The 27,864-nt window shown below is 48.0% G+C and overlaps 1 protein-coding gene across 4 annotated transcripts in view; it reads right to left on the reverse strand.

Annotated features, from left to right (window-relative positions):
- The window catches only part of LOC146811683 (E3 ubiquitin-protein ligase TRIM69-like), a 174,807-nt gene that overhangs the window by 81,424 nt on the left and 65,519 nt on the right, over positions 1–27,864 (reverse strand). For all 4 annotated transcript variants that reach the window (XM_085618664.1, XM_085618663.1, XM_085618662.1 and 1 more), the window contains exons 4-5: positions 20,151–20,246; positions 5,797–6,030 (exon numbers count right to left, since the gene is read on the reverse strand). In XM_085618664.1, coding sequence (XP_085474790.1) covers positions 5,797–6,030; positions 20,151–20,246 — 330 coding nt within the window. The remainder of the gene's footprint in view (positions 1–5,796; positions 6,031–20,150; positions 20,247–27,864) is intronic.

The following is a 27,864-nucleotide window of genomic DNA, read 5'->3' on the forward strand; positions in this document are numbered from 1 at the left end:
GTATGCCCTCTGATACAATGGGCCACAGAAGATTTTAGATGCTTGACAGTATTACAACAGTCATTGTGGGGGCAGACTCCAAGTAGCGAAGATTACAAGTGCAGTGTATACATTATATATTTGCAATGCCATCCCTATGAATACCCCGGACCACAGAGATCAATTCTTTGATCAATAAGTAAATAAAGTGTACCGCAAAACTAGACACAAGGCGAGCACGATATATACCACAAAGGTTGCTGGTGGTCTGCAACTCCCCAACATAGAATCATTATTTAGCCAACTATCAAGCACACTTGGCCCTCTTATGCTTAACCGACCCTCTGGGTTTGATTAGAAAGGAGTCAATTGGATCCAAATGAAGGAGCAGAGTATTAACCCAGTGATGCATGCTCCAGCGCCACCCTCGCCGACTGCTCAAACTTCTAGAAACAGACAGCTACATGCACCTTTAAGAAACTACTACTAAGACAAAGAAACCTTTTAGAAACAGTGGATAATAGTAGGAGTCCATACTACAGAAGACAAGCTCGAGAACAGAAGATAGACACCTACACAAAAGGCAAATTACGTGCCTCATAATTACAGAGGTGTACACAATTAACCTACTGAACTCTCTAAAGTAGGAGCACCACCATACACATGTAAGCTCTCCTATAACATTACGAACTGGGATACATTCAAAGGAGTAATATGGGGCTTCTATAGTATTCGGATTGATAGCCTTTTCTCGACAGCGCGGCCAATGCACTAAGGAGAAAGAGTCCCGTTTTGTGCCGAAGAATCATCAGGCATGGTTATAGCACGACAAAGGATTCGAAGGCGCTAGACTCACATTTAGGCATTTCAAAGTATTACACGAGTGATTTTGGAGTCCCTTAAACCTGCATTTGGCATAGGAGTCCCATGTTCAAAGGTCCTGTGGAAGTCTTGCACAATCCTGCCCGCCAACAGAGTCCTCCTATTTTTTGTCGAAGCCCTTCCACTCACACCTTAACCGGCCATGTTGCACACATTTGACATTTCAAAAACATACTGATGACAATGGCTAGCAGTAGCAGTGGCTAATGTCTGCACAGTCCGACACTTAACACATGACAGACACGAACACATGACAGATCAATGATTACAGACTGGCAGAAGAACAGGATTGTGGCGGGGCACGAACACGCAAAATACAAACTTAACAAAGGACTAATATTGAAATGATATGGGGGTACACTTAGTAAGGAAACTTAAGATAAGGGTGCACACCAATGATAACTGAATGGAATATTCCAATATTTTGTTATGTTATACAATACTTATAACGCGCACTAATACGAGAGTGTCCAGGTGCGGAGGCTGAAAGCAAAACCCTGCAGGGGGGACCAGTTAGAGCGTACCTAAAAATAGAAAAGTTTAATTGTTTTTTGAAAAGCCTAAGGTCTTGAATGACTCGGAGCTTCAGAGGCAAGGCATTCCAGGCGATGGCTGTTTTAACAGAAAGAGACTGGCCACCCAAACTAGCCCTGCGAAAGCAAGAAATCGCCACCCGTCGCAGAGAGGCGGACCGCAGCACTCTATTAGGAACATAGAAGGCAAACCACTTTTGAATGTAGAGAGGGCTGGTGTTATGCAGAGCTCTGTGCGCCAAAGTCAGAGCTTTAAATTGCACTCTTTGAAAACCCGGCAGCCAGTGCAGATCGCGAAGTTGTTTTTTTACGCTAAGTCTGCCTGAGATGTTAAACAGGAGTCTGGCGGCAGCATTCTGTATAGTCTGCAATTTATTAAGTAGGTATCTAGGAATCCCCAGATACAGAGCATTCGCATAGTCGAGCCGAGAAAGGATAAGGGCGCGAACCAGTTTCCTTAACTGGCTGGGGCAGCAGCGGGAGAAACATTCTCAGGGACTTAAGAGTGCCGAAGCACAATCCAATCAGTTTGTTAATTTGGTGGGTAAACAGTAGGTCTTCCGCAAACCAAACCCCAAGATTTCACAGGAGCACCCTCCGAGACCGGACGGGGAAAGTCAGGTGGCCACAGAGATTCTCTGAAATTAGATGGAAATTGCCCATACAGAAGAACCTCAGATTTGTCTTCATTACACTTCAACTGGGCAGAAGCCAGCCACCTAAAAACTGCCGACAGTTCTGCGCAGCCACAGTTGACAGATCTGAATCCTTCCAGGTAAAGAGAAATTGCGTGTCATCCGCATAGGCAATTATTTTAGCACCTAGCTCTTCTGCCAAAAAAATCAGGGGTGTAAGGTAAATATTAAAGAGCAGAGGACTCAAGGTGGAGCCCTGCGGGACGCCTGCAGATACCTCCCCCACCGTAGAGGAAAAGGGAGGCATCCAAACCTGCTGGGACCTATCCTCCAGGAAAGATTTTATCCAGTCCCACGCAGGGCCACCAATACCGATATTAGACAAGCGAGATAGGAATAGCCGATGGGGAACCGTATCGAAGGCGGCAGAAAGATCAAGTAAAACTAAAGCTGCTCTGCCGCCCGCATCAAGGCACTCCCGAATAGCTTCGGCCACTTCTACCAACGCAGTTTCGGTGCTGTAGGCTGACCTAAACCCAGATGGAGCAGGGTGAAGGAGGAGGCCGGAAGATTCCACAAAGGCTTCCAGTTGCCGAAAAGCTTACTACCCCTGCAGAAGCATCAAAGCACTTTTTTTGGCGAGTAGCACACTATTCCAGAACCCATAAAGGAATAGTGTTGAATTAGTATAGTGAAATATGAAAGTAATTTGAGTGGTGGATAGGTTAGTCAGTTATTTGGATTGAGAAAGATAGTGGAGGGATAGAAGAGGGAAAAAGGTTTACATTTATGTAGCGCTGGTTACCTTTAAGCCTCTCAAATAAACAGTTTACCCAACATATATGAGAATTGGGGCTAGGGTACAATATCTCACATGATCGTGAATACATGCTGGAAAAGAAACATTTTGCCAGGGTTACTTTTATGCTGGTGAAACTCACTTATCTTACCTGCAGTATGGATATCTGTGAGAAGTTAGCCTGGCATATGCTGGTCACTAGTTATAGTGGCCACCTTGCACCAGTCCAATTCGACTCTTGTGGTAGATCGGTTTAAGACAACCTTTAAAGAAAGCTATCCTAGTGGTAGCTGTGGAGAGCAGCCTTGAGGTCAAGTCTCTGAGGAATGTAAAGCAGCTTGTTTTACCTTATAATCTCTTTAATTACCAAATGAAAAGGACACCACACAGGTATATATATCAAATATATATGTATTTATTTCTAAATATACTCTACTAATCTCTTTAGGAGATTAGAGCCAGGTAAACATTCAAAAGATCAACAGTTCTCAATAAATTATGCACAAATATGGCTGTAGCCCTAGGGGCGTACCAGACCATATACTAAAAAAAAAAATGGTGTAACAAACTCGACTTGCAAAATGAAGAGGCCTAGGGCATCGCTGGGGCTTCACTTCTGCAGTGTTAGCAGGTAAGTAATCAGCCCACAGGAGACGCGTGCAGTGTCTAAACACACACGTGGGTTTCCTATACGTTTCAATGGCAAATGTCACGATTTGTAATTTACAGTTTTAGGGCACTTCGCAAAAGTCAACAAGCAAGCAACTTACAGGGTAAGTATTTCGAGGGCCAACACACACTTGGGCACCGGAGTGCACGAGTTACCTCACCCAGGGAAGCCGGGTGCATAGGTGTCCTTTAGTGTCGGGTCTCGATGCTGTTTTCAATGGAGATCACTGAAGACTTGCTGCTTGTGACGACTGGAGAGGTGTCCGTTCGAATCCGAAGATGGATTGGAGTTGCAGAAGACCTAGAAATTGAGGGGACAGAGTTCAGAGTCACTTGCCAGTGACCGGTGGCCAGCAAGATGGATGACCACAGCTGTCGCGTCTCTTCAGGTCGAAGATGGTGTTTTGTCCAGGAGGGATCGACGATGCCCAGCAGCTGGATTCGGAGGGTCCCACAACGTCTGCAGCTGTTGACGGTGTCTGCACCCGGATTGGAGCCAACAAGTCTTGGCAACAGCAAGTCTCGTGTGGAGTGAAGATTGTCAATGGTGCAGACCAGCAAGGTCTGATGGACTTACCCAGCAAGGGTAAGTGAGGGCAGGCCCAGAGCAACCAGGCGAGCCCTTGAAGTCGATGTGGAAGTCTTCAGGTGAGTTACTAGCCAACGGGCAAGCAACTGCGAAGACGCCTTTGCAGGAAAAGTTTAACAGCCCACGGTCACTCGGGACGGGGTAGGCCGCTGATTTTTGGTACTTGACCTGCTAGGGACTTGGACAACAAATGGTCCAAAGCACAAATTCGTTGAACGTAGATTAGGGCTTGCACTCTAAATCAGTGCATGGTTCCCTGGTATTGCTGTTCCTAGTCACTCGTGGGGTCCAGATGCCACAGCTTCTCTGGGGACTCAAAATGGCCGTCGAGAGGTCAGGAAATCCGCTTCAGGGGACGCAGGGACTTCGGGCTCCGGCGGGAGCGGTAAAGTTTGCAACCGTTGTCGAAGAGTTTGTGCCTGCCAAGCAGGGGAGTCACTCCTTGACTCCAAGGGAGATTCCTCAGTCTTCCAGAGATAGTGGAACGTCGAAGCGCCAGGATTCTTCTTTGTAGAGCGTCGTCCAGGTGTAATCTAAGTTGCATTGGCAAGCTTTGGTATCTTATAGTGAAAAGATGGGAGGGACTAGCTCTATGACCACTCCTCTAGGAGGGTCAGGGTAGTGGGTGGTTACACCCACTTCCCTTTGTCCAGTTTCGCGCCAGAGCAGGGGCAGGTAGCCCCTGAACCGGTTTGAGCTGGCATATGCACAGAGGAGCCTACTGCTCCCCCAGTGCAGGACTTCCAAGCACTCCAAGAGTGCACCCACCCAGCTCCAATACACTAAATCCTGTCTGTGAGGTGGGGACACCTCCCTGTGACAGGAAACCCTTTGTTGGGCTCCCTCCACTGAGAGTTTCGGTCAGCAGCAGGAGGGCAGCCCGGTGTCTGTGCTGGTGGCATCCATTTTGTGATGCCAGGGCTCTAGAAGATTACTGTGTAGTACAGTGGGTACATGTCGTCCCCTCTAGAAGGGTGGGATCCTACTCCCACACCAGTTACTGGTGTGTGGGTAGGATTCCAAGTTGTTTGACACCAAACAAGACATGTTTTGATGCAGTCATTCCAAAGTTAGCATTTACCGTGAGGTTATAATGCACAAGAGTATATGGTTTAACCGCATCCACAAACCGCAGCAGAGAATAGACTGCCAGCTGCAGAGGGGTCCTGCTCAGGCAGAAGCACCCCCTCACATAGTAAACCAAGCACCCTGCCCTTGGGATTGATAGGGCCTACCATAGGGGTGACTGATAGGTTTATATGTGTGTGTATGGTGAGATAGAGGAACCTATACCTCAGTGAGGAGTGCTAACACTACCTCACAAAGGCTGCAGTAGCAGGCCTGTGGTGTTAGATTGTGAATGCTTCCCAGGGGTGGCATACTACATGCTGCAGCCCCTGGTAGGCCTGTGAAGTACCAATGCCCTAGGTACCATATACTATAGCATCCAATCACTAGTGCATCTAATATGCACACCAAGTTGTTTAGAGAGATCAGTTCGACCGGAGCCCTGATTAGCAGGGACCCAGCCAGACTATAGTCAGAAACCAGTGTATACATCAGAAAAAAAGTAGGGGAAACACAAGTGCAGATCCTACTCTCCTACAACATCCATGATACTTAACAGCACTATAAAATGACATTGTGCATTATTGCTCACTAGAGTTTAGAAGGGTTTGTTAAAATGGAAGTAGATTGTTCTTTCCTTACGTTAAGAAACTCAAAAGGGTCCTGTTCTTTAAGCCTCATCTGGACAGCATCCCAGGTGTCCTTAACTGTATTGCGGTCTTCTTGAAGCTTGGTCAGGTTTTCCACCATCTCCTTCTGGGCCACTTTATCTTGGAACGCAAGCTTATTTAATGTCGCCAACTTCTGGTTCTCAAGAGGCCGGAGGTACTTCCTGAAGCACAAGGAGATCCTGGTCTGAGAGTCACTCGCCTCCCTCTAGAACAAAAAGGTTGGAAAAATGTAGGCCCACACAACACTGGACACAAGAGTCGGTTACATTCTTGACATACTTTCATCTTTATATAAAGCGCTTTTACATAACGTTAATGCTGCCGCGTACAAACGAAGACCAACATTGGCTATTAACAGGGGGAATGTGCATGAAGACGGTCAGTACTTAATTTGTCCAAGAATGAGCGTGTGTGCCCAAATTTCTGCTCAGAAGGCTCCGCCCGGTGCAGTTAAATATTGCCTTGCTGAATAACAAAGGCACAGTCTGAAACCTACTTCAGGCCTTGATTCCCTACCAGACACCACTTACACCTCTCACTTTTGCAGTTTCCTGCTTTCTCCTTTCGAAACAGGGTTTCCGTCTTTTCGCTCAGTCTTTCTGATTTGTGTGGCCCCTCCCCTCTCCATAAATGTTTGATGTGGAAAAATAAGTGCGGCTGTCCTCCGCAGGCTCAAATTAAAGACTGCAGTCTGGGTTTAAGGAATTACCTGAATTTCATAAAACTGTTAAAAATGCAGATGAATGAGGATTAAGAAATTACACACAATTGTTAGCACTTTAAATTGAACTGGCGTTCTCGCTGAAATCTAGTGTAAAGAGTACAGATCAAACACTGACTTTTTTGACCGCAGATTAATTTGGAGGCCCTGTTCTGGATCAGCTGGAGGCCACCAAGAAGCTTTTCTGTTGGCCCATAATTAATATGGTTACCCAAGTTAACCTGAAACTGAATACATGCACTGGATACAGGAACCTGAAGGTGGGGTGCACAGAAGGGAAGGATTCTATGGATCATTCAGGTTAAAGAAACCTAAGCTGAATAAAGAGTCTGAGCTTGAAGGAAAAGGTTATGATCAAGGTGGAGGCCAAGGTTCTGTACTGACCTTGATGGGCTGACCAGATTCTCAAGGTCAATGTAATCTAATACCGCATATTGGAGCCCAGAAACTTCCCCTCAAGTGACAGTTTGAGGACATTTGTTTACCTTCGCCATTGTTCTTCTGCCCAGCAGTTGGTGAAGTTTGCATAATGATTATTTGTCCCCATGCCACTGTACCTCTTTGTAAAGGTAAAAAAACCACAACTGGGTGCCATTTGCACACATGGATAACTGGACTTCAGACTCGCCAAAAGTAGGAGAAACTAAGATTTAAGGCACACCTCACAAAGTCACAAGTGAATAAAGGCACCCTACATTACCCAGTCTTTAATTTATCAGAAGCGGTTGGTCAATAGATTTGAAAGAGACAGACAGGCCCAACCAGATTAAAGCTCGGGCACCACTGCCATCCACCTCCCATAATAGGGCATCTAAAATAAACAGTAAAACTAGATTCACATAGGTGAAAATCTGGATTGATTTTAAAGGTGGGGACGAGGTAGAACTCAACTTCCTTCTTAAAATCTGTGACATCACTTTCTTTGAAAGTAAATTAGCTATCCAGGGCAGGAAAAAAAAAGAAAAATTAAGATCCTTTAGATCTCAAGCTGCCTTTTTTTATTAATCTTTTTGTGGAACAGTTTCAGCATACAACAACTCATGTAGAATGAAAGGTACAGATAGCAAGTCAATTATGGGATAGTACAAACCCCATCCATTGCCAACTGTGATTGTGGGGTCAGATATAGTTCACATACATTTCCATAGGCACAATATTATGCTTAAGACAGTTCAGGTACGAATGTCCCTAGACCCTCCCACTAGCCCTACCCCTAGCCTGCCTCCAGGCTCCCTGTATTGGATCCAGCTACTGCACACTTTCTCGTACTTATGAAGGCATGCCGGCTCTGGCAAACCTCACGTTCTGCCAGCTGACAACAGTGCAAGTCGTTCTTTCAGTCCAGGATAAATAGGGGTCTACTCAAACACCCCCCCTACCATGTTTTTGCAGTGTTTTATTTTGCCACCCTTGCTGCCAAGGTCAACCACAGTTTAGGATACCTGGGCCATTCCTCCTCCCCGGAAATGCCCAGTATCGGCCATCTATCCTCCAATGGAACCCCCAGGCCCCCCAACAGCAGCCATGACAGTTTTGACCTTGCTCCAGTATTGTTGAATCTCAGGGCATTCCTGTTAGAAATGGGATTTCTGGTTGGCTAGGGCTTGCGCCAAAGCCAGGCAGAAACCACCACTCTAGTCAGGGCAAGGAAGGTACACGCCAAAGATAACCCCTGCTCACCCCCTTGGTAGCTTGGCACGAGCAGTCAGGCTTATCTCTGAGGCAATGTGTAAAGCGTTTGCACGCGCACCCAGCAACAACACCCAAGGCCCACCACAAAGGAAACTCCACACAAGGTATTATATAAAAATAGCCTTTGTATTATACCAAAACACATTAGATAAAAACACACACTTTACAATGTGCCAACAGGCACGGGCAGAATTTACAAGGGATTATATATACAGGGGACAGGGCCACATGGACCACTGTCAGGAATTAGCACTTGGTAGAAATTAGCACTTAGAACATAAGAATAATACTTTAGAACATAGCACATACAATCACTGTAGCACTAAAAATAGAACATGTAGCACACAACCAGTAACTACTGGTAACAGGTAAGTACCACCTACGCAACCCTAACCACCTTAGGAAAATATCGCGCAGGGAACCAGGACCTCACTAGCACCACCTGTACTAGGAGAAAACCACCTAAGTATCACAATACCTGTAGGAGTAAAGGCACATTACACATGACGCATAAAAACATTCAGAGGTGTAAACACAAGGCACATGACGCATAAGAATACATTCAGGGGTGCAGGAAAGGAACAATAGCGCAAAACTCACATTCGCCACCACCTGTTGCAGTCCCTAGGCCAACTAGCCTTATCGGGGCTAGGACTCCCGGCGTCCAACAAAGTCAGGGGCAAGACTGCGCAACCCAGGGCGCACAAGCACAACCTAAACGTGGCAGCTGCCCACTAAGTGCTGGGCAGCTGTAGGGACTGGGGCCTGGGCACCTCTGGGCCCTTAGAACAATTATGGCAGTCGTTGGAGCCAGTCTGGGCTCTGAATCAATAATGCCCCCGTAACGTTGGAGCCTCGTGGGCTCTAAAACAATGTGCCCCGTTTGGAGTCCCTCTGGACTCTAGCCAATGTCGCCCCCAACGTTGGAGCCTCGTGGGCTCTCAATCACAAATGCCCCCGTATAGGTTGGAGCGGCCCGCTGCCTTCCGGGGCCGCTCTGATCACCACCGAAATGCCCCAGTCTGTTGGAGTCCCTCTGGACTCTTAGTAAGGATGCCCCCTTGACGTTGGAGTCCCACTCGGGGGACTCAGCAAAATAAACGGCCCTCGTAGTTGGAGCGACCTCAAGGCTCTAAATCGTAATCCGGCCCCCCAACCGTTGGAGTCGTACTCACCGGGGCAGCTTCCTAATGGTCGCGCTGGACACCTGCGGGGCTCTCCACGTGGCTACGGGAGCTCCGCACACCAACCGGTCGTCTCCAGGCTTCACCTCAGGCGGTGGGGGAGACGGGCATGGAGCACGCGCTGCTCCGATGTCTCCGGTGGTGGCGGCGGGGCTCTCTCCTCCTTACGAGAGCCCTGCTTGGCTATGCTGCACTTCCGGGGTCTTTCCCAAGGACGTGCTGGCATTGGGCGGCCCGCACAGCTTCCGGGTGGCCCGCCCCCAACCAGGCAGTCCCGGGCAGTCCCGCCTAACTTCCTGTCGGCCGCTCCGACGCGGCAGTGTATGTGGAGCTCGGGCTGCGGCAGTGATTCTCGCAGCGGCAATGAGGGGTAGGCTCCCTCTTCAGTCACACAGTGTGGGGTGGGCACCCACGACAGCACCAATATGCGGGGTGGGCTCCAGCTATAAAAATAATTAAATAGGCGGGGTAGGCACCCGCGAGGATCGCCAGCGGGGGAATCCCTACGTCGGGGTTCCCCTGTAAAGGATCGCAGCTCAGCGCTGCTGGGGCCACAGATAGAGCGCTCCTAGCGCTATAAGTAAAAAACGCTTCCAGGCTCTTGGGGGAGAAAGCACGTCCAGCCAAAGTCCTGGCAAATTTTTTAAGAAGGTAGGCAGGGGGCAAGGCTGGGCCCAGAGCCAGCTCACTGGGCCTCCAGGCAGGGAGGTAGTCCAAGTGGTGGTCCTCTGACCCAGCAACAGCCGCAGCCCCCTCAGGCAGGATCCTGGCAGAGAACAGTTTCTGTTGGGACACAGCCCCATTTTTATACACTAAAACCCTTTGTTCTTGGTTCAGGGTGAGGGGGAAAACCAGTCGCAGCTGGTTGGGGAGCACCCTTGATGTGCTCAGCCCCTCACTCTATTCACTGGCAGGGCTAGGGTCGTCAGTCGCACCACAGGGGGCGGAGCCAGCATTGTGTGGGGAAAGCCCTGCCCTATTCAGGTCCAAGGTGCACTCCTCCCCAGTCATCAGCATGCTAATCTCACACTCACCACTGGGGCAGACCCAACCAGACTCCTGGAGCCAGGCTCACCAGCCAGCTCCAGCCAATCACACGCCAGACACACTGCTCACAGAAGTGCCCACTTCTAGAAGTGGCACTTCCACACTAGGTACATGCACGCCGCACACATCATCGCGCAGCATTCAATCACACGAGTCCGCACATACCAAACTTGGGCCTGCACACCCCATGCATCAGGAACTACTAGGGACACATACATTCCCCATGCATTCCTATGGGAGGGCAGGCCTATCTCACCACAAGCACTCAGAGTGCGCACACACTTTACCCTGGGACACAGGGAAAGTGCGCAGAAACCAAAAATCACCACACCAAGTCACCAATAAAAAGCAAAAAAGTTCAGGGGTGAACCTGCCAGAAGGGCCAAGTCCAACAATTCCCAAAGTGTATGGAAGGGGCCAGAAATACCGCTAGGGGCCTGCAGCCCCTAGCGTCATTTTCCTGGGGCTTTGGATGGCCTCCACCCAGTCATCTTCTAAGAGTCCCAAGTCACCCTCCTGCAACAAGAGAACTAGATCTGACAAATTGTTCATTATTTTCTGATATACCAAGTTGACTGCTATAACTAGCATTGGGTCTAGTACTAACCAGTCCTCCATGGGCAAGGAGTCAAATAGTTGTTCCCTCAGGCAGATGGCACCGCAATGCATGCCTCATTTGTAAGTATTTGAATTTCTCCTCATCCTACATGTCATACTCCATTTGTCCCCCAACCATCCCCTAGTCTGCCTATCCCTATAAAAGCCCCTCTAATGTGGCCCCTCAAATTCTTTACCTCACCAAGGTGTTTGCTGTCCCACAGCAGTGTCATGGCAGTCAATTTGCCCTCCCAGAGGTCGGTTTGCTTCGTGCCACACCATAACTACCGCCCTAGTGTGACGAGAGTGCAACTACCCTCCTCCTGTCATACAGAATGGAAGGATATCTCCAGTCACCCATAGCCTCGGGATCAACCCTATAGGATGGCTAGGGCTCGGTCTACCTTTGCTGTCCAGAACATGTTAAGTAGATGAGGCGCGATCTTACTGGTCACTCATTTGAACAATTCAATAGGCAAGTCAATGGGCCCTGCTGTCCTGTCCGATCGCAACCCTCGGATAGTCCTCTCGATTTCTTCCACAATCAGGTCTTGTCCCAGTGCTTCCCTGTCATCTGTGGAGAGGACCTGAAGCCTTCAATCTTTCAGGAGATGCAGTCCCCACCAGACCTGCAGGTCCCAAAAGGAGTACATGCTCTTGTAGTACATTACGAATGGTTCTGCTATTTCCACCCCGCACCATGCACTCTGGGTTGTGCATTTAAGTGACCCAATTTCTGTCCGTCTTTTGTCCAGCTAGGCTATGAGCTTGGTGGCTTGATCGCCCACGTCATAACATTCTCTTTGTGGCCAGGGCATGCAGCCGTTCAGCATTTTCTGTGAGGTCCCTCAGTTCTCGTAGCCTCAGCCGGAGGCAATGGACCCATCCAGCGTCTTGGGCTTCCCCCCCTGATATTTCCTTTTCCAGGGACTTAATTTAACTCTGCAGCTCCAGGCTCCATGCTATCCAGTCTTTCCTTTTGATCCCAATGAGGGCCCGAGTGTCCCCCGCAGCACTGTCTTAAACACCTCCCACAAGGTGCACGGAGAGTCAGCCGACCCTTCGTTTACCTGGAAGTATTGTTCTGTGCACTCAATAATCCAGTCTCAGGTTCTTATATTTCAAGGGCCAAGCTGCTATTCTGGGTGCCAGAACTGTCTCTCTAGCCAGCCCCGACAGACAGGTCACCACTGGGGGAGTGGTCAGATATACCACGAGACAAGTGCGATGTATTGCTATAGCGGCCCACGCTGTGGCAGTGGGTAAGGATATAGTCCAATTGGGATAGACTACAGTGTCCGGCTGCTAAATGGGAAAGTGGTTCTCATTCAGATGGCACACTGCCATAGGTCCACCAGTCCCACGACGTCCTCAACGAATTTGAGTTGGCTCACGTCCTGGACCTCGTCCCTCTCGAACCACCCTTCCTCGCCACAAGGACATCACATCATTCATATCACCGCACAGGATCTAGGTACCCATTGGCATATCTAAGAGGCGCAAAGCACCAAAAGAGCGTCCCCCTGTAATTTGGGTGGTGTTTAAACAGTCTAGATTAATTGTGTGACCCTACCATAAGCCCGTCTGCAGCACAAATCTTCCCATAAGGTCATTGCCCATACTCCTGGACGTGTATAGTGTGTATGGTGTAGAGAACCTTAGGAGGATACCAGTGACCCTTGATCCAGAGGTGTAACTCGTGTCCCCATCTGTCTAGGGCTTTGCAAGACAGGCCTTTTAAGTGGGTCTCCTGCAGGAGGACCAGGTCTGGGGCCCGTCGTTTGATATCCTGTAGCACTAGGGTGCGTTTAACCTTGGAGCACAGGCCAGTCACATTCCAGAACAGTATTTTCAAGTCAGAATGAGCCAGTGTCCCCATGAGAAGTTAGACTGCCAGGTCCACCCTGAAACCGGCTGCTTTCCAAACTGTTCACTCTGCTCCGCACCCCCCCCCCCCCCCGATCCATCCACCCTAGGCTGGAAGTGCTGCTACTCCCCCCACCCCTCCTTCAAGCAGGTCAATACATTCTTGAAGGATCAACTTAGTAACTGTCCCCAGTAGGAGGGTTATCCAGCCCATTTAACCCTTGACCCCGACAGCAGCCCAGAAAAATCATGCAACTGGGTACTCCTTCCCACACTCTGCAGTGTCTCATGGTGCCTCAGATTCCACTTCGGACTGTTGGCTACTGCTGTATGCCACGGAATAGTCGCCCTGTTGGTCCTGGGGGTGACCTCTCCTGCCCCCTCCCCCCCAGAGGCCGCAGTCTCAAGGTACGCCAGCCCTCCAACCAGTCCCATGCTTCTGCTGGTGATGTAAAGAACCCAGATTTTCCCTGTACCAGAATGCGTAGCTTGGCCGCTCTGGAAGCAGGCACGGACTCCATTAAAGTGCAAAAGTTATTTTATTGGCGGACATGTCTAGTGCATTGTCCAGGACTCATTTTTTTCTCTGGCTCTCTTCTCCCCCCGCTTCTCTCAGCCATCCTCGGGCACATCCAGGCTCACTGCTATGGTTGCCGCCCAGCCCTCTAATGGTCTCAAGGCCCCAACTCGCTGGCCTCAGTGCTGCAGCTTCAGTCTTGGACGTGCACCCTCCTGTGACCAGGACCGCTGACTGCTGCAGTGCATGAAGTGCAGGCCCAAGGGATCAGGCCTGCCAGTCGGGCAGCTGCGCTCCGCCAAGCAGTGATAACTGGTAGGCTATCAGTGATCTCTTGTAGGCAGCGGGGTGGGGAGAGGACAGCCACCATCTCCTACTGTGCTGCCACACAGCCGTCTCGCAGATGCAAGGCCCGGAAGTGCAAGCCTCCGCGTCGGGTGGCTGCTCTCCCTTCCACGTGGTCGACCTCAACGCAGAATAATATTCAGGGGGTGACTTGCCCCTCCGTCCCCGCTGCCCCCCCAGATCCCCTCCGGACTCTCCACTTAGGCCCTCACCCAGCACACCTTCTCAGTGCTGTGGGCTGCTCCAACTCCACCGTAAACAATGCCACCCCAGGCAGGTGCACTGCAGTTCAGCAGGGGCCAACGGACCCTCCCGGAGTTCACTCCGGGGCACAATAGTGCGAATGGGCTGGATTTGATGACTGATGGTGGGTCTGGAGCGTTGGGTTCAACGGCGCTCTAAGTTGCAGCCATTTTGGATGGAGCCAAGCCACGACCCCCCCCCCCCGCTGCCTTCTTAGAAAAGGTGTGGGGGGGGGGGGGTCACCATGGCCGCTTTTCATTCAAACTGCACTACCCTGCCCCCCCCCCCCCTTCCCAATTTCGGTGGAGGAGCTGAAAAGAGCCATCAAGGTCCTACCGACGCAGAGGCTGCTAGTTTCAAACATGTACAGTGAAGGGATCTTTAGGGAATCCGGAGTCCTAACTAGATGACATTTTATTGACTTGTCAATGAGGCACTGGACTGCAAACAAAAGGGATAATACGGTTCTTTGGAGAACTGAAGTAAAGTTTGTGAAGTCAAAGAATGCCATGCTTGCTCACACAATTAGAAAAAGCCTCTTAAACCTTTCCTACTGCTGTAATACATTAATGGTACCGTCAGCTTCTTGCCTCTACATTTGGCATGTGCTCAAATTTACATACATGTGGCCCCAGACGAAAATATTATTCCCTCCAAACCGCTTTCATGCTTAGAAGTTGCAAATTCAGACATGCCAGGTGACGTGAAAACCATCAGTTTGTTCCGAAGTGCCAAAACAGGAGTTTCTTTCTACAATGCATTGAGACTATGGGTCCTGTGTATTCATACACCCTAATTGGATCTTTGAGAAATGTCAACATATGAGAAATTTGTAGACGCAACCATATCCTGAAGCTACAGGGTAGTTTCAGTTCCCTGGCCCAGATAAACAGTAATATTTATACAAAAACATTAAATGGCCTACAGAAGGGGGATGGGAGCACACTGCTACCTCCCAGCACAGTTCGCCCCTTTGCATCCTGGTACATGCAGTTCACTTTTAAATGATTACTTGAAATTTTGCAGAGTGTCTCACCAAAGTTGGTGCAGGTTAGTGCTGCTAATCTCTAGACATGTGTTTCTGGATTTCATCCTTCAGTAGAGATAAAACGAAATTGATCTGGGGTTTGCTGAGAAAGCTGCCACAATCCTCTCAGGTCTCTGTACCTCTCCCTGGCGCACAGGTGCCTCCCATGAGCTCTTCAGCTCAGTGGCTCAAGGGAGCCTTTTTGAAACAGAAGGGGGATGGGAGCACACTGCTATCTCCCAGCATAGTTCGCCCCTTTGCATCCTGGTACATGCAGTTCACTTTTAAATGTGAGTGTCTCACCAAAGTTGGTGCAGGTTAGTGCTGTTAATCTCTAGACACATGTGTTTCTGGATTTCATCCTTCTTCAGTAGAAGAACCACTGGGCCGACGAGCTCATGGGAGGCACCTGTGCGCCAGCGATAGGTACAGAGACCAGAGAGGATTGTGGCAGCTTTCTCAGCAAACCCCAGAAGAATTTCGTTTTATCTACTGAAGGATGAAATCCAGAAACACGTGTGTCTAGAGATTAACAGCACTAACCTGCACCAACTTTGGTGAGACACTGCAAAATTTCAAGTAAGCATTTAAATTGAACTGCATGTACCAGGATGCAAAGGGGCGAACTGTGCTGGGAGGTAGCAGTGTGCTCCCATCCCCCTTCTATTAAATGGCCTACACTGAAGATGCTTGGTTGTTCAGTACAACAAACCCACATCAGGTAGGGTTCAAGCTTGCTTAAGACATGAAAGATTTTTGTAACCCTACTTTCCCATCATTGTTCATGGACGCACCACAAGGGATGGATGGCTTGATCTAATCTCAGCACCGATTCTAGCCTTGTTATGAGGAAGTTAGAATAAATCCAGAGCCCACGTCAAGTAGACTCCTTCTGACCTTAGACTAATGCATCCACTTTGGAGATATGCCCGTGAGGAAAACTGATCAGGATTCTCTTCTCATGTATTTCATTTTTAAATTAAAACTTAGTCATTCGAAAATGTGCAATCCGGATTACAAAATGGGAACAGGCTGTCGTTCGAAACATGAACACATAGAACAATTACATCGAATAACCTGCAGGTAACCTTCTGTTAGATTACAAGAATATACCCATCCGCTCTTTCCACACCACTCCTCTGGACAGTCAGCATCCTCATCTGACAAAATATTCAAAGGTTCAAGTGCAAAGTTTATATCTGGCTGACTCCGCCTTCTCTGCATCAGACCAGACCTCCCTGAGAAACTTTAAACGGGGTTTATACACAGTTGTTCCAATGGAACATTTACAAGTATTGCCATTGCTTTCCTCTTTGAAGCTCACACGCAGAAGAACAAAGCTATTCTATCATGAAATAACATACAAATGCGTCCACCGTTCATGAATGTGACTAAGAACACCAGGGTTATAACCATCACACTCAATGCTGTTGCAAATAATTAATGTAGGTTGACCATGCAACATTTGCAAATGTATTGAAGCAGTGCGATATATAAACTGATCTACCGTGTTATCATACAGCCATGCACATAACCCAAGAGAGCAAAGCACATAGGACATACATGGCAATAAATAGAACATCCGGGGTTTAACAGCAGAGTTCTAAGGCACAGCGTGCACAAGACCCACATTTAGTGTCACACTGAAATACAAGGGTGATGGGTGGAATGCTTCCAAAGGCTGGTAAATGTAGAGACCCTAAATGTTGCTTGTTTTATGGTTGACAATTTATGGGAGTTTGTGTTTTATTATACAAGTCATTGTCCTTATGCAAGTGGTCTATTAGGTCTTATATTGATTGTTGTACACACGTACTGAGGTTTTTAAAGAGATAAGAATAAAAATACTATTTTATTACAACTAGGTAGAGACACTGAGTGTTTAGTATCATGTACGTTTTGACATGAGTCACTGATGCGTGACTCACTGATTGCCAGGGCACTTGGATTTTATTACAGTTGGTGTGTTTGATAAATTCTTTACACATTGCCTCTAAATTAAGCCTGACTGTTTGTGCTAAACTACCAGGGGATTAAGCACAGGTTAATGTAGTGACTTTTGCAGTCACCCTACAGAGAGGTCCCAGGCCCTGCTCTCCTATTGCTGCTGCTTCGCCCTTACTCTGCATTATTTTATTTTCCTTGTTCTCGCTTTCTCTCCTTGTCCCATCTGTTTTCACTTGCTCCTGTCTCCCTTGTTTTTCCACCTCAGCTTCTCTAGATTCCCTCATTTTTCATCACTGCTGCTCTTGTTCTTCACTGCCACTTCCGCTGCCTGCCTAGCACCACCCACACACGCTGGACCACATCTCCACCTCCAGCAGCTGCATCAAATACAGCCACACCAGTGACCTCAAATGAACGGATCACTCCATCATCCACTTCGGTATCTCCAATCCCCGCACCACCACCCCCATGACGACCAGCGCCAAATGTGGAAGATCTGAACACATGGCCTTAATGCGTTGAGCTTGATAAGACTGGATAAGATTTTAGGTGCATTGTTGTAAAGAGCATTATGGAAAGACCCAAATTCATTTTGCACTAGCAGTCGACTAGAGACTCGGCCAATATTTATTCGCAGTCAGATATTTTTGGCTGACGAAGACTCCGATTCTTCTGTCTTGGGCAGATAATCTGAACCAGCAGTGACCACAGTGCAGACACTGCATGAGAAACCTGTATTCCAGACAAGCAAAAGCCACACAAAAAACCCTCAGAATTAGAAGGAAAACACGTTTGTGCCAATTATCTCTAGAAGAGGGTTGATCAGCATGGATTCGTTTGTGCCATGGAAGGGCAGATTTTAGAGCGAAAGGGGTCTGCAGTTGTGTCCGCGGTTTAGAGTTTGATCAGGGACAAGGCCTGCAGTAAAGTTTGGTGCAATAAAGAGGGTGGAAATTGGGAGGAAGTTTGCTGGAATGTCTGTGCAGCTTCGCACAAGTTTCAGAGAGTCCGGGTAAGAGATTCTTTGGAGTCCGAACTTCAGAATTTGGAAACTTTCCTGAACGTCTTGGGAAGAGACCAGCAGAAAGGTGAAACAAGAAGACTGTGCACGGTGGGAGAATTGTGTGCGACTTCTGCATCCACTTTTTTTTATTTTTAAAATAACAATGAATTGAAGCAGTTGTTAGGGTCTCCCACAGTGGCTTATTCAGGGATTCTTGGGCCAACAGAGGTTTCTAATATTTGGGGCACCAAGCAAGAGTTGGGACAGAACAGCTTCAAAGCACAAGGTAGAAGTGGGTCAGGGCAATAGGTAATGTATTTGGAGTGACGTCATAGAACGAGCACCCCAAATGACAGTATTCGAGGATCATGAGGGAAATTACGCAGATGCACAGGAAGGTCCAGCTCGATGTTAAGGGCCACATGCAGCGTGAAGACACGAGTCTATGTCGATAATTAAATGATGCTCTACTTCTAGCACATCACAAGGAAACCTCCATGTTATAAGCTGCGGTTGTGGTGCGACTACAACTTGTGTACTATCTCCTCCTGATAAAGCAATCATGGTTACGTATCTGCAATGATTGAGAAATACAACCGGTCTCCCATCAGCATGGCACTGCCCACTCCCTTACTGGGTATAGCACCTTTACCCAAACAAGGCTTGCTCTGTTGAAACAGGGAATGGCAACACTGTCTCTGATCCAGCTTTCGAGCCTCTGGTGATTAGTTAATATTTTGCTCAGTAGGCGGACCTGGAAGTTTGGTAGGAAATTTGGGTTACGGACTAAAAAGGGGCAACTATTGCAACATGATGAAAGGGAATTTCACAACTGAGAAAACTAGGTCTCTGGAGCTTTGAAACCTCTTTAGCTGGAGGTTATTAGGGAGTACTGAGGTATTGTAAACAATGGTGCTAGACCTGGGCCAATCTTACTTTTTCTGCCAAGTGGAAGAGTCTCAAGATGCAATACTTCTAGCTTTAGATACCTGCTCGAGTAAAAAGATACGGCTTCCATACTAATTGTGTAGGTTATGAAAGCTACAACAATGATGGTGTACCTTATTTTTATGTAAGTGTTGTATTTGAGTGATCATTACAGATGCTCTAGTTTAGCAATAAGCATTAATCCTTAATGTGCCTATAACGTGGACAATCCACACAATAGTCTTTCATTATCTCAAAGTGTGCATTTCACACAATTGTGTTCCCATGTACAATCTTGGGAACCCGAAAAACTAAAACTCATTTTTATTTCCCACTGAAATAGTGGTCACAAGTAAATTATGAAGGACCACAGCGTGTTATTATCCATGCCTGGAGGGTTACAAGGTGTATCAAGGCCTGTAACAGGTCTACCACGAATGTAGTGAATTGGACCGCTTTCTAATGAAGAGCGGTGACGTTTGCCTATTCTATACATGCTTCTGAAGTCCACCTTTCCAAGGGGAACCCTCGACTACTACTTCTCTGCAACTGGCTGGCCATACAGAACAGATCACATTCTGCATATTAACAGGTTTGTGAGGTCAGACCATATTGGGACCAGTTTTCTGACCTCTTCTGGCTTTTTACATCCCTTTACTGCTTGCCTTGGAAAAGTCCGTAGGACGAAAAACGTGTAGGCAGCCATTGGTGCTAGTGTGCACGAAAATACTGGATAATAGAAAGAAGAAAAACCCTTCTGGACTGCTTTTGTATACTTGAGTAGCTACGAATCAGCACTACTGTGTGCCTCGGTACTTTTGTATGGTAACTGGTCTTAAGAGGGGATGAGCCATGGCATATTTGCTGAAATCCCTTGTAGGAAATTCACAGAATACATTTCAATATGGTAGTTATTTATGCAATCAGTGGTTCGGTCTTCCTGCAGCTACAGTGGATATGCCAGTCCAACCTGCTCCCGCCTGTATCACTCTAGCTAAACCTCCACCTGCACCATCCACAGTGAAGCTGAAGTTAAACCCCAAAAATGATCACTGGCTGCTGCTCTTGATGGTCACTATAGGTTGTGGCAGGTGCTACATTTCAGCTCTACAGACACATGCAGATGAGGGATTTAAACTGATGAGGGATTTAAACTGAAGCCCTCGGATTAATACCCTGTTAAGTAGTTCCTTTGTTAAGTGGACTCACCTCGTAGATCCTCCGTTCATTTTCTTGGTCGGTCTGCTGTCTATCGAATTGCGTCCGTGCAGATGCCAGATGATCCACGGCTGCAGACAACTGACGCTATTATGCAAGGGACAGGAATGGTCATTATACGAACACCACAAGCAAACACCATATATATTGCAACTTTGCACAGATATGAGACCTTCAGACAACTGTAGGCCAAATCGTGGACCAAAAACGGAAATATTGGCCAGGGTACCTAAATAATGAATTGTTTAATAGATAAACTTCGTGTCCAGGGTGGGGAAAAATAAATGCCCCCCGGGAGAGCGAATACAGATGTACAACAAGTCAAAATAGAAAAATAGGAAAGAAAATGCTCAGTTTAATCACATGGAGGGTAGAGACAACCAGTTGCTCGAATCGGAGGAACAAGTCAGAAAGAAGCAGTGAACAAGGATAGTATGGACATTTCTAGAGGCATTTAAGCAGTTCATCTATTCCAGCATTAAAACTAAAAAACAAGACACGGGAGCCTGCTGGAAGACTTTTGAAATTGTAAAACTCTCTCTTCTGAAGGCAGATGGATAGTCTCGATGTGCGACTTCGCCATGCCAAATGCGTCATGAATTTGTGATCCCCTGCTCGGACTCATGTGGCTCATACAAGTAGTAAAACAGCACTAAGGGGCATAATACAGTTGACCTGGTTTAATTGAATAAATAATTATTCGAGTCAAGGCCTCACAAGTACTGCACTATTGACATTTTCTAATTTGGAGTTTATAGGTCCTTTTTTAGAGATTGGTCAGAAACCTAAGCTTAAATCAAATTTTATGAAATGTAAGGAATAAATTGCGTAATGGTTTTAATTGATTAAATACATGAATAAATACGACCTTGTTCTTCATAGGCAGAGCAACAGATCGATTGACAAGGATTTTAATGAATGAATGATTACAGTCTTATATAGCGCATAGCTACCCGAAGGCATCCCAGCGCTTAACTCACTAGATCTTGAGGAAATCAGGCAAACAGGAAGGTTTTTAAACTCTTCCTGAACCTGAGATGGTTAGCTTCCATTCTGATGGAGTCGGGAAGTTTATTCCAAAGGGTGGCGGCTTGGAGGGAGAAGCGCCTGCCTCCCATTCGCACTCTCCTGGTTCTAGGAATTGCAATAAGCTTTTTATTTTCAGACCTTAGAACTCGTCCTGGTAGAAATAAATGAAACATAGATTGAATCAGGGAGGGTCCTATTTTATTAATAGCTTTATGGACCGTAGTCAGCGCTTTAAACTGTACTCTTTGCTGGACAGGCAGCCAATGTAGTTGACGCAGTGCTGGCTTAGCAGAAGTCCGACGAGGGATATCCAGCAGCATTCGAGCTGCGCAGTTCTGTACTGTCTGCAGGGTTTTTATGGTAGCTTGTGTGGTGCCTAAATACAGCGCATTCGAATAGTCCAAGCGTGAGAGAATCAGCGCCTGCACTAATATTCTCCTGGCCTCAAACGGAAGGAGTTTGATGATCTTCCGAAGTAGTCTAATCAAGGCATAGCAGGTTCCTGCCACCTTGCGAGCCTGAACACCTAAGTTCAGGGCAGGATCAAGCCAGACCCCCAGGCTCTTAATTTGTTCTTTCGGTAGCGGTGGAGGGCCCAGATTAGACGGCCACCAGTTCTCTACCGTATTGGCTGGTTTATGACCTAGCAGCATCACCTCCGTTTTTGATCCATTCAACTTTAAGAAGGATCGGTCCATCCATTCCTTGACTTTATTAAGGCACAGGGAGAGGTTCTCAAATGGGGCACCCTGAGAAGCCAGGGAGATGATAAGCTGCGTGTCATCTGCATACGTTACCAGCTGTACTCCCCAGGGCAGCACCACCTCAGCCAATGGCCTCATATAAATGTTAAATAGGGTAGGGCTGAGGGAAGAACCCTGGGGGACACCGCATTGCAGACGCATTTGGGGGGGAACAGGCATCATCCTCAAAGACCGCAAAAGTCCTATCGGACAGAAAAGAGCGCAGCCACTTTAGTGCGCCTCCTCCGACACCTACTTCCATCAATCTATGAATCAGGATGGAATGATTCACGGTGTCGAAGGCGGCACTAAGATCTAATAACAAAATGGCTGCCCTATCTCCATTGTCCACAATCTTCCTAGCCTCCTCTACAACAGTGATTAGGGCTGTTTCGGTGCCCTGCTTAGCTCTAAATCCTGTTTGGGTGATAAGGAGGGAATTGCTGCTCTCAAGATAGGATCCCAACAATGCGTTCACATGCTTCTCCGCCAGCTTACTAATGGTTGGCAGTAAGGAGATAGGGCGATAATTAGCCCAGTCTTCTGGGTTAAGGTTTGGCTTCTTCAATAAAGCTTTCACTTTTGCCTGTTTCCAGGAAGAAGGAACTGTGCCTGATGTAAGTGAGGCATTAATCACCTCTTGAATAGCTGGAGTTACAACATCTGACACCAACTTTAGGACGGTAGGCGGGGCGGGGTCCGCTGGAGAGCCTGATTTAAGATTATTCAAGAGGGACCATGCAGTAGGATAATCTAGTTGAGAAAAATGACACAAACCGGTATTACCGGTGTCCATTGAGGGGGGCAAGATCTCTTCCTCGGGCAGTGGCTTAAACGAGGAGAAAATATTATCCACCTTATCGGAGAAATAATGCGCCAATTCATTACAGCGGGAGCTTGCCAGTTCAGGGTCGTTAACAGGCATAGGGGGAGTGACCAAGGATTTGAAAATTTCCCTGGGGGCATTGGATGCCGAATCAATTTTTTCCTGATAGTAATTTGATTGGGCAATTTTGATTCCCTGTTTATATTTCTTCAGGGCCGATTTATAGATGTCCTTGCTCTCTTCTGAGTAGTTTTTGCGCCAGTGTCTCTCCTGCTGCTTACATTGGCGCTTTAAAGCTTTAAGTTCCAATGTATACCAGGGTTTTTTATTGTTGCCCTTCCTATGGGACAGTTCACTTTTGGGGAGGATGACATCCAAAGAGGACGTTAGCCATTGGTTAAATTGTGTATCGGCTGTCAAAGGGTCCTGGGAGAGCGCAGGTAATGAGTCACTCAGTTCCTTCCTCCACCTCTCGGTAGAGAGTTTGGACCAGACCCGTATGGACCTCCTTGTTGTATTGGAGGGCTCAGACAATATCAATGGAACCAGGGAGAAGAGCAGCAATTTATGGTCAGTCCAGGGAATATCGATAAATTTCTCAAAGATGAGATTATCCAAATTGGTGTAGCAATGGTCAAGAGTATGTCCAGCTTTATGAGTAGGGCCTGTCACTAATTGCCTCAGCTGGAGCACTTCTAATCCTGCGTTGAGACTCATGCAGGCTGGTAAATGTGTCTCATTGGAATGAATGTTAAAATCACCCAGTAATGTGAAATTAGAGGTGGTACTAGCATAATTAGTGGCACAAATGGGAAGGTCATCACAGAATTGACCATAGGGACCCGGTGGCCTATATAGCAGGAGGCCCGACAGGGTGCAAATTGGGGAAACGGTAATAGCAAAAAATAAGATTTCCGCACCTTTTATTGCTGCTTTTTCAACCCTACAACCCAGTACGGATTTATAGATTATGGCAATCCCTCCCCCCCTGCCATCTGGGCGATCGTGTCTCAGGATAGAGTAATTGTGTGGTAGTGCTTGGACAAGATCTGGGTAGATTTCCTTGCAGTCACCGAGTGCGTTTGGGTCGTAAAGCCACCAGTGAGGTAGAGGCCCTTCTAGGCACGTTGGTGGCAGTTAATGCGGTTGTTCTTTGAAGGCTATGCAATCTCAAATGAGACTTCTGTATCGTCCCGAGGAGTGTAATCATTTACTCCAAAAATGCAAACGAGGCATGTGTGTTCTTGGATTGCAAAAATGCTTGAACACAAAGGATACATAATTATAAATAACTTTATAAAGCAACTAGACATAACTGAGGAATGCAGGACTCAAATTGTGAAACACAAACTATGTGATAGGTAAAATAGCCTGACAGAAGCCCACTCCACCATACTAGCAACCACAGACAAAAGAGTACATTAGTTTAGGGCAATCTTCACTGCTTTGAATGGGAGACAGCATGCAGGGAGCTGTGACACTACAAGGAGAGTCCAGCAGAGAGCCATGCAATCCACATTTCTGGAGGAAGATTAAACTTCTCCTTTAAAAGAGTGATTGAACCCATACAAATTGCATGGCAACTGAAGGAGTCAGATTGATTACTTGTGTTTGGACCAGAATGCATGACTCTGCAAGCTAAACTTTCCAATGGGAGTCGGCGGGGGGGGGGGGGGGGGGGGAGAAGCAATTGTGGTGCTGGCCATGTGGTCAACTTGAATAGGGCAATCAGCCCTGCATAGCTAACCAGGATCAGCAATCCCCTTAAACAGGGAGGGATATACTGACAAAGTGCCTCTACTGGTAGGGTAGACTGGAAGGGCTCAGGAGCCAGGATCAAGACCTAGCCTTGTCATCAGCAATCAGTTTCCCCAAGGCTCATAGAGTCAGCTGCTTCGGATTAGAGTCAAGGTGCAGAGAATGACCCAGAATTGCTACAGCAGATTCTTTTGGCAGGCAGCAAGTAAGTGACTGGACTAGAACTACCAGTCACTGGACACCGCACTGGTCTTCATGGACCAAGTGGGTCATGGGGGTGGTCAATCAGTTGGCAAGTAGTATATTTACATAGGACGCTCACGTCTGAATTAATAATGGTGAGTATGCTGCGGGAATCAGCCTAGTCACCGCGCAGTTTGAGGAATGTGCACATCTCTACCTCCATAGTCTGCCGCAGCACCCCGCTGCCGCCACCTCAAAGACCACCTCAAGGAGGCCATGCATAATAGTCACTGAGAACGCTGATAACATTTTGGTGGGAAGCCATTGCCACCTTAGCCTGTGGGAGTATGCTTAATGTAGTCCTTAGCGCCTAAAGTTCTATTGGGGTGTACAGGGTCTCGGCAGCTGCTGGTCCAAGCCTGGGCATGTCCAGGCTCTCCAAGAATGGAGAGTATTGGTTGAGAACTATGTGGGTCCAAATTGTACACTCGCTGTAAGTGCTCTCAGTACCCGCCCACAATGCCAGCCCTAGTGGGGACACTAGTGCCCCATGTCATCAGGTGTGTTTTAAGTGGCCGTGCATCCTCCCACATAGGCTCCAGGACAGGAGACAACCAGATTTGTCGCCCTCTCCATATAATCGGTCTACATTATTTCAGTGTATACTTGTATAAAAATAGGATCAGATATCTGCTACTCGCCTGCCACAGTGTTGTCTCCTGGGTACCTCAGGGGTTGATCAGGACCCCTGTCTGTATTGAGGCCAGCGCCAGTTTGTCCCAACTTCACTCCACCTGCTACGGTTGCACTCCACAGGTTAGTCCCAGGCAAGCTCCCCTCCTTACTACTTTAAGGGCCTCACATTCCTTGGCCCATGTGATCTGTCAGTGTCTGAGAATACTTTCTTCCCAGCTGGGTCTGTTAGGATACCCACTGGCATCCTCCATGACACCTCACTGTGTTGGACCTCCCCAGTGTAATGTGCAACTGACTGGGAAGTGATCTAGAAAACTGTATAGAAGGGTCACCACAATGTCCTCTGATCGCAGGATCCCTGCAACCTGTATCCTATTAACCTGCTGAAGGTGGAATGGCAGGTGTAGACCATCTGGGTGGGACGGCTCACCACTAGACATCCTCTCTCCCATGTTCTGCATTACCCTGATAAGTGCTGCTGTCATAATGGTTTAGTAATTTTATGCCTTTAAGATGAATGCCCTATACCTCTTAATATAGAATGCCTATCCCCTGACATTCCAAGTCAGGATTCTGAAGTCATCCCCCAATCACCCTCTGTGCATTCTGGTGAAAGCCTCCTCTCCCCCACCGCATCATCCCTACTCTCAACTACTGTCCAACACACAAATAAACCATACAAACCAAAACTACCCACACGGACAAATACAGCACAGCTGTTTGACTATGTATGTGCCTTATTTGCTTGTGTCAGGACTTGCACTGCATCCCTGCCTGTCCAACGGGGACCGGCTAGCTGCTCACATCCGCAAATATCCCAGCTTCCTCTCCATTGCAAACAGTTAAGTCTGACAAGTCTGTTCTCCATCTGGTAATCAGTGTGGCACACAAGCATGTCATGTCGGTTCAGTTTTATCTGGCGGCCCAACACACCACAAAATGTCATTGCAGTTACGCTAGTGCCATATTAACTGCCAGCAGCATTTGGACTCATGCAGACAAGCACCACACCAGCCCCCAAGACACCAATTCAGACTCAAATGGCAGGTATTCCAGTCCGTCATCTCCAATCCCCACCTCCGGGGTGACCATGGTATCGGATACAAAGTCTATCACTGGGCTTGGTCCCCCGTCTCAGCAAGTGGTTAAGAGATATTGCCCAGTTCCATGTCTTGCGCTTACGAGTGTAGCTGTATGGTCCCGTCCTCACCGATAGTCGCCCTCTGGGAACCCTATGGGGGTAGGAGGAGGGGGGGGTTGTTAAGGTATTCATCGTAGAGTGGTCACAACAGGGGCTGCCCCCTCTTGGGGACCCCTAGTTCTGCTGCTGGCTGCTCCCCAGTCAGGGTATTACGGATTTATACCAGCGTTCCAATCACTCCCTCACCTCTCCCAGATCAAAACAATGTCCCTTTCCCTGGAAAAGGACTGTTTCACTGGGTGCAGGAGCATGTATTATATTGTAGTGCTCTCTGCTTTTGCATTATGCTTAGAAAAGAGTTGCACTGTTCCTGCACCCATTTTGTCCAGTCCGGGTAGATGGCCATCTTGCGGTCTTCAAAAAGGGGTGAAAGCCTGCGACCCCTCAGTTCCACGCGAGGGAGATTAATATTGATAAAGTATTTTATGCTCAAGTGTGGTCCAGGACCCCTGGGTAGCTGCCCGCAGTTTAGCCCTGGACGGCACTTGGTGCTCTTCTGGCAGGTCCACTGCATTATCTGCGCCGCATTGTCAGGTGCACATGGTGGTAAATGGAGCCATGGTACTCCTGGTGTACAAGCACATGGGTCTGTCCTTACACATGGTACACTCCAGGGGGCAGTAGGTTTGACCCTCCCTGGCAGCCGATGTCAGGTTGTCCAGTCAGCCAGGCTCTCCGGTCAGAGTATGCTTGTGTTGGTGCTGCTGCTGCCTTGCTGCGTTGATCCACACAAACAAAGACAAAGTCGGGTTTCTGAGGTCAGTCAACCCCAGATGTTGAAAACTTCACACGCTTCTCTTCACCAGGTCTGTTCACCTGTGGGTCAGCAAATCCAGGATTGCGGGGCACGGCAATTCAGAGTGTGATGGTGTCCCACCGTCACTAGCAAATGGGACCAGGAGTGTTCAGGGAGATCTCCACAGTGGGTCTCATGTGCCAGTCTCTTCGTTGCAGCAGGTGGGTCATCAGTTCTATTGCCCCCTCTGCCTGGGGATGGGTGGGATGATTCTCTGTGCTGGCCATGTGGAGCTTCTCCGTGGCGTGCCTCTCGCAGTCCAGCGCCCCACTACACTTCACTTGCTCCTGTGTGCGGGGCCTCTCCAGTGGCCCAACAGCTAATATCACAGAGGCCAGGAACTATTAGTTTGTTAATGGCCAGAGACTGTCTGGAGATTAAGCACACCGCTAGCAAACAATATGCACCCCATGTCCACTCCAGGCCAGCCACTTGTGCATGCGTGGGGGGGGGGGGGCAGCCATTAGACCCAA

The sequence above is a fragment of the Triturus cristatus genome, chromosome 7 (assembly GCF_964204655.1).
Source record: "Triturus cristatus chromosome 7, aTriCri1.1, whole genome shotgun sequence".
NCBI classification, from domain to species: Eukaryota; Metazoa; Chordata; class Amphibia; order Caudata; family Salamandridae; genus Triturus; species Triturus cristatus.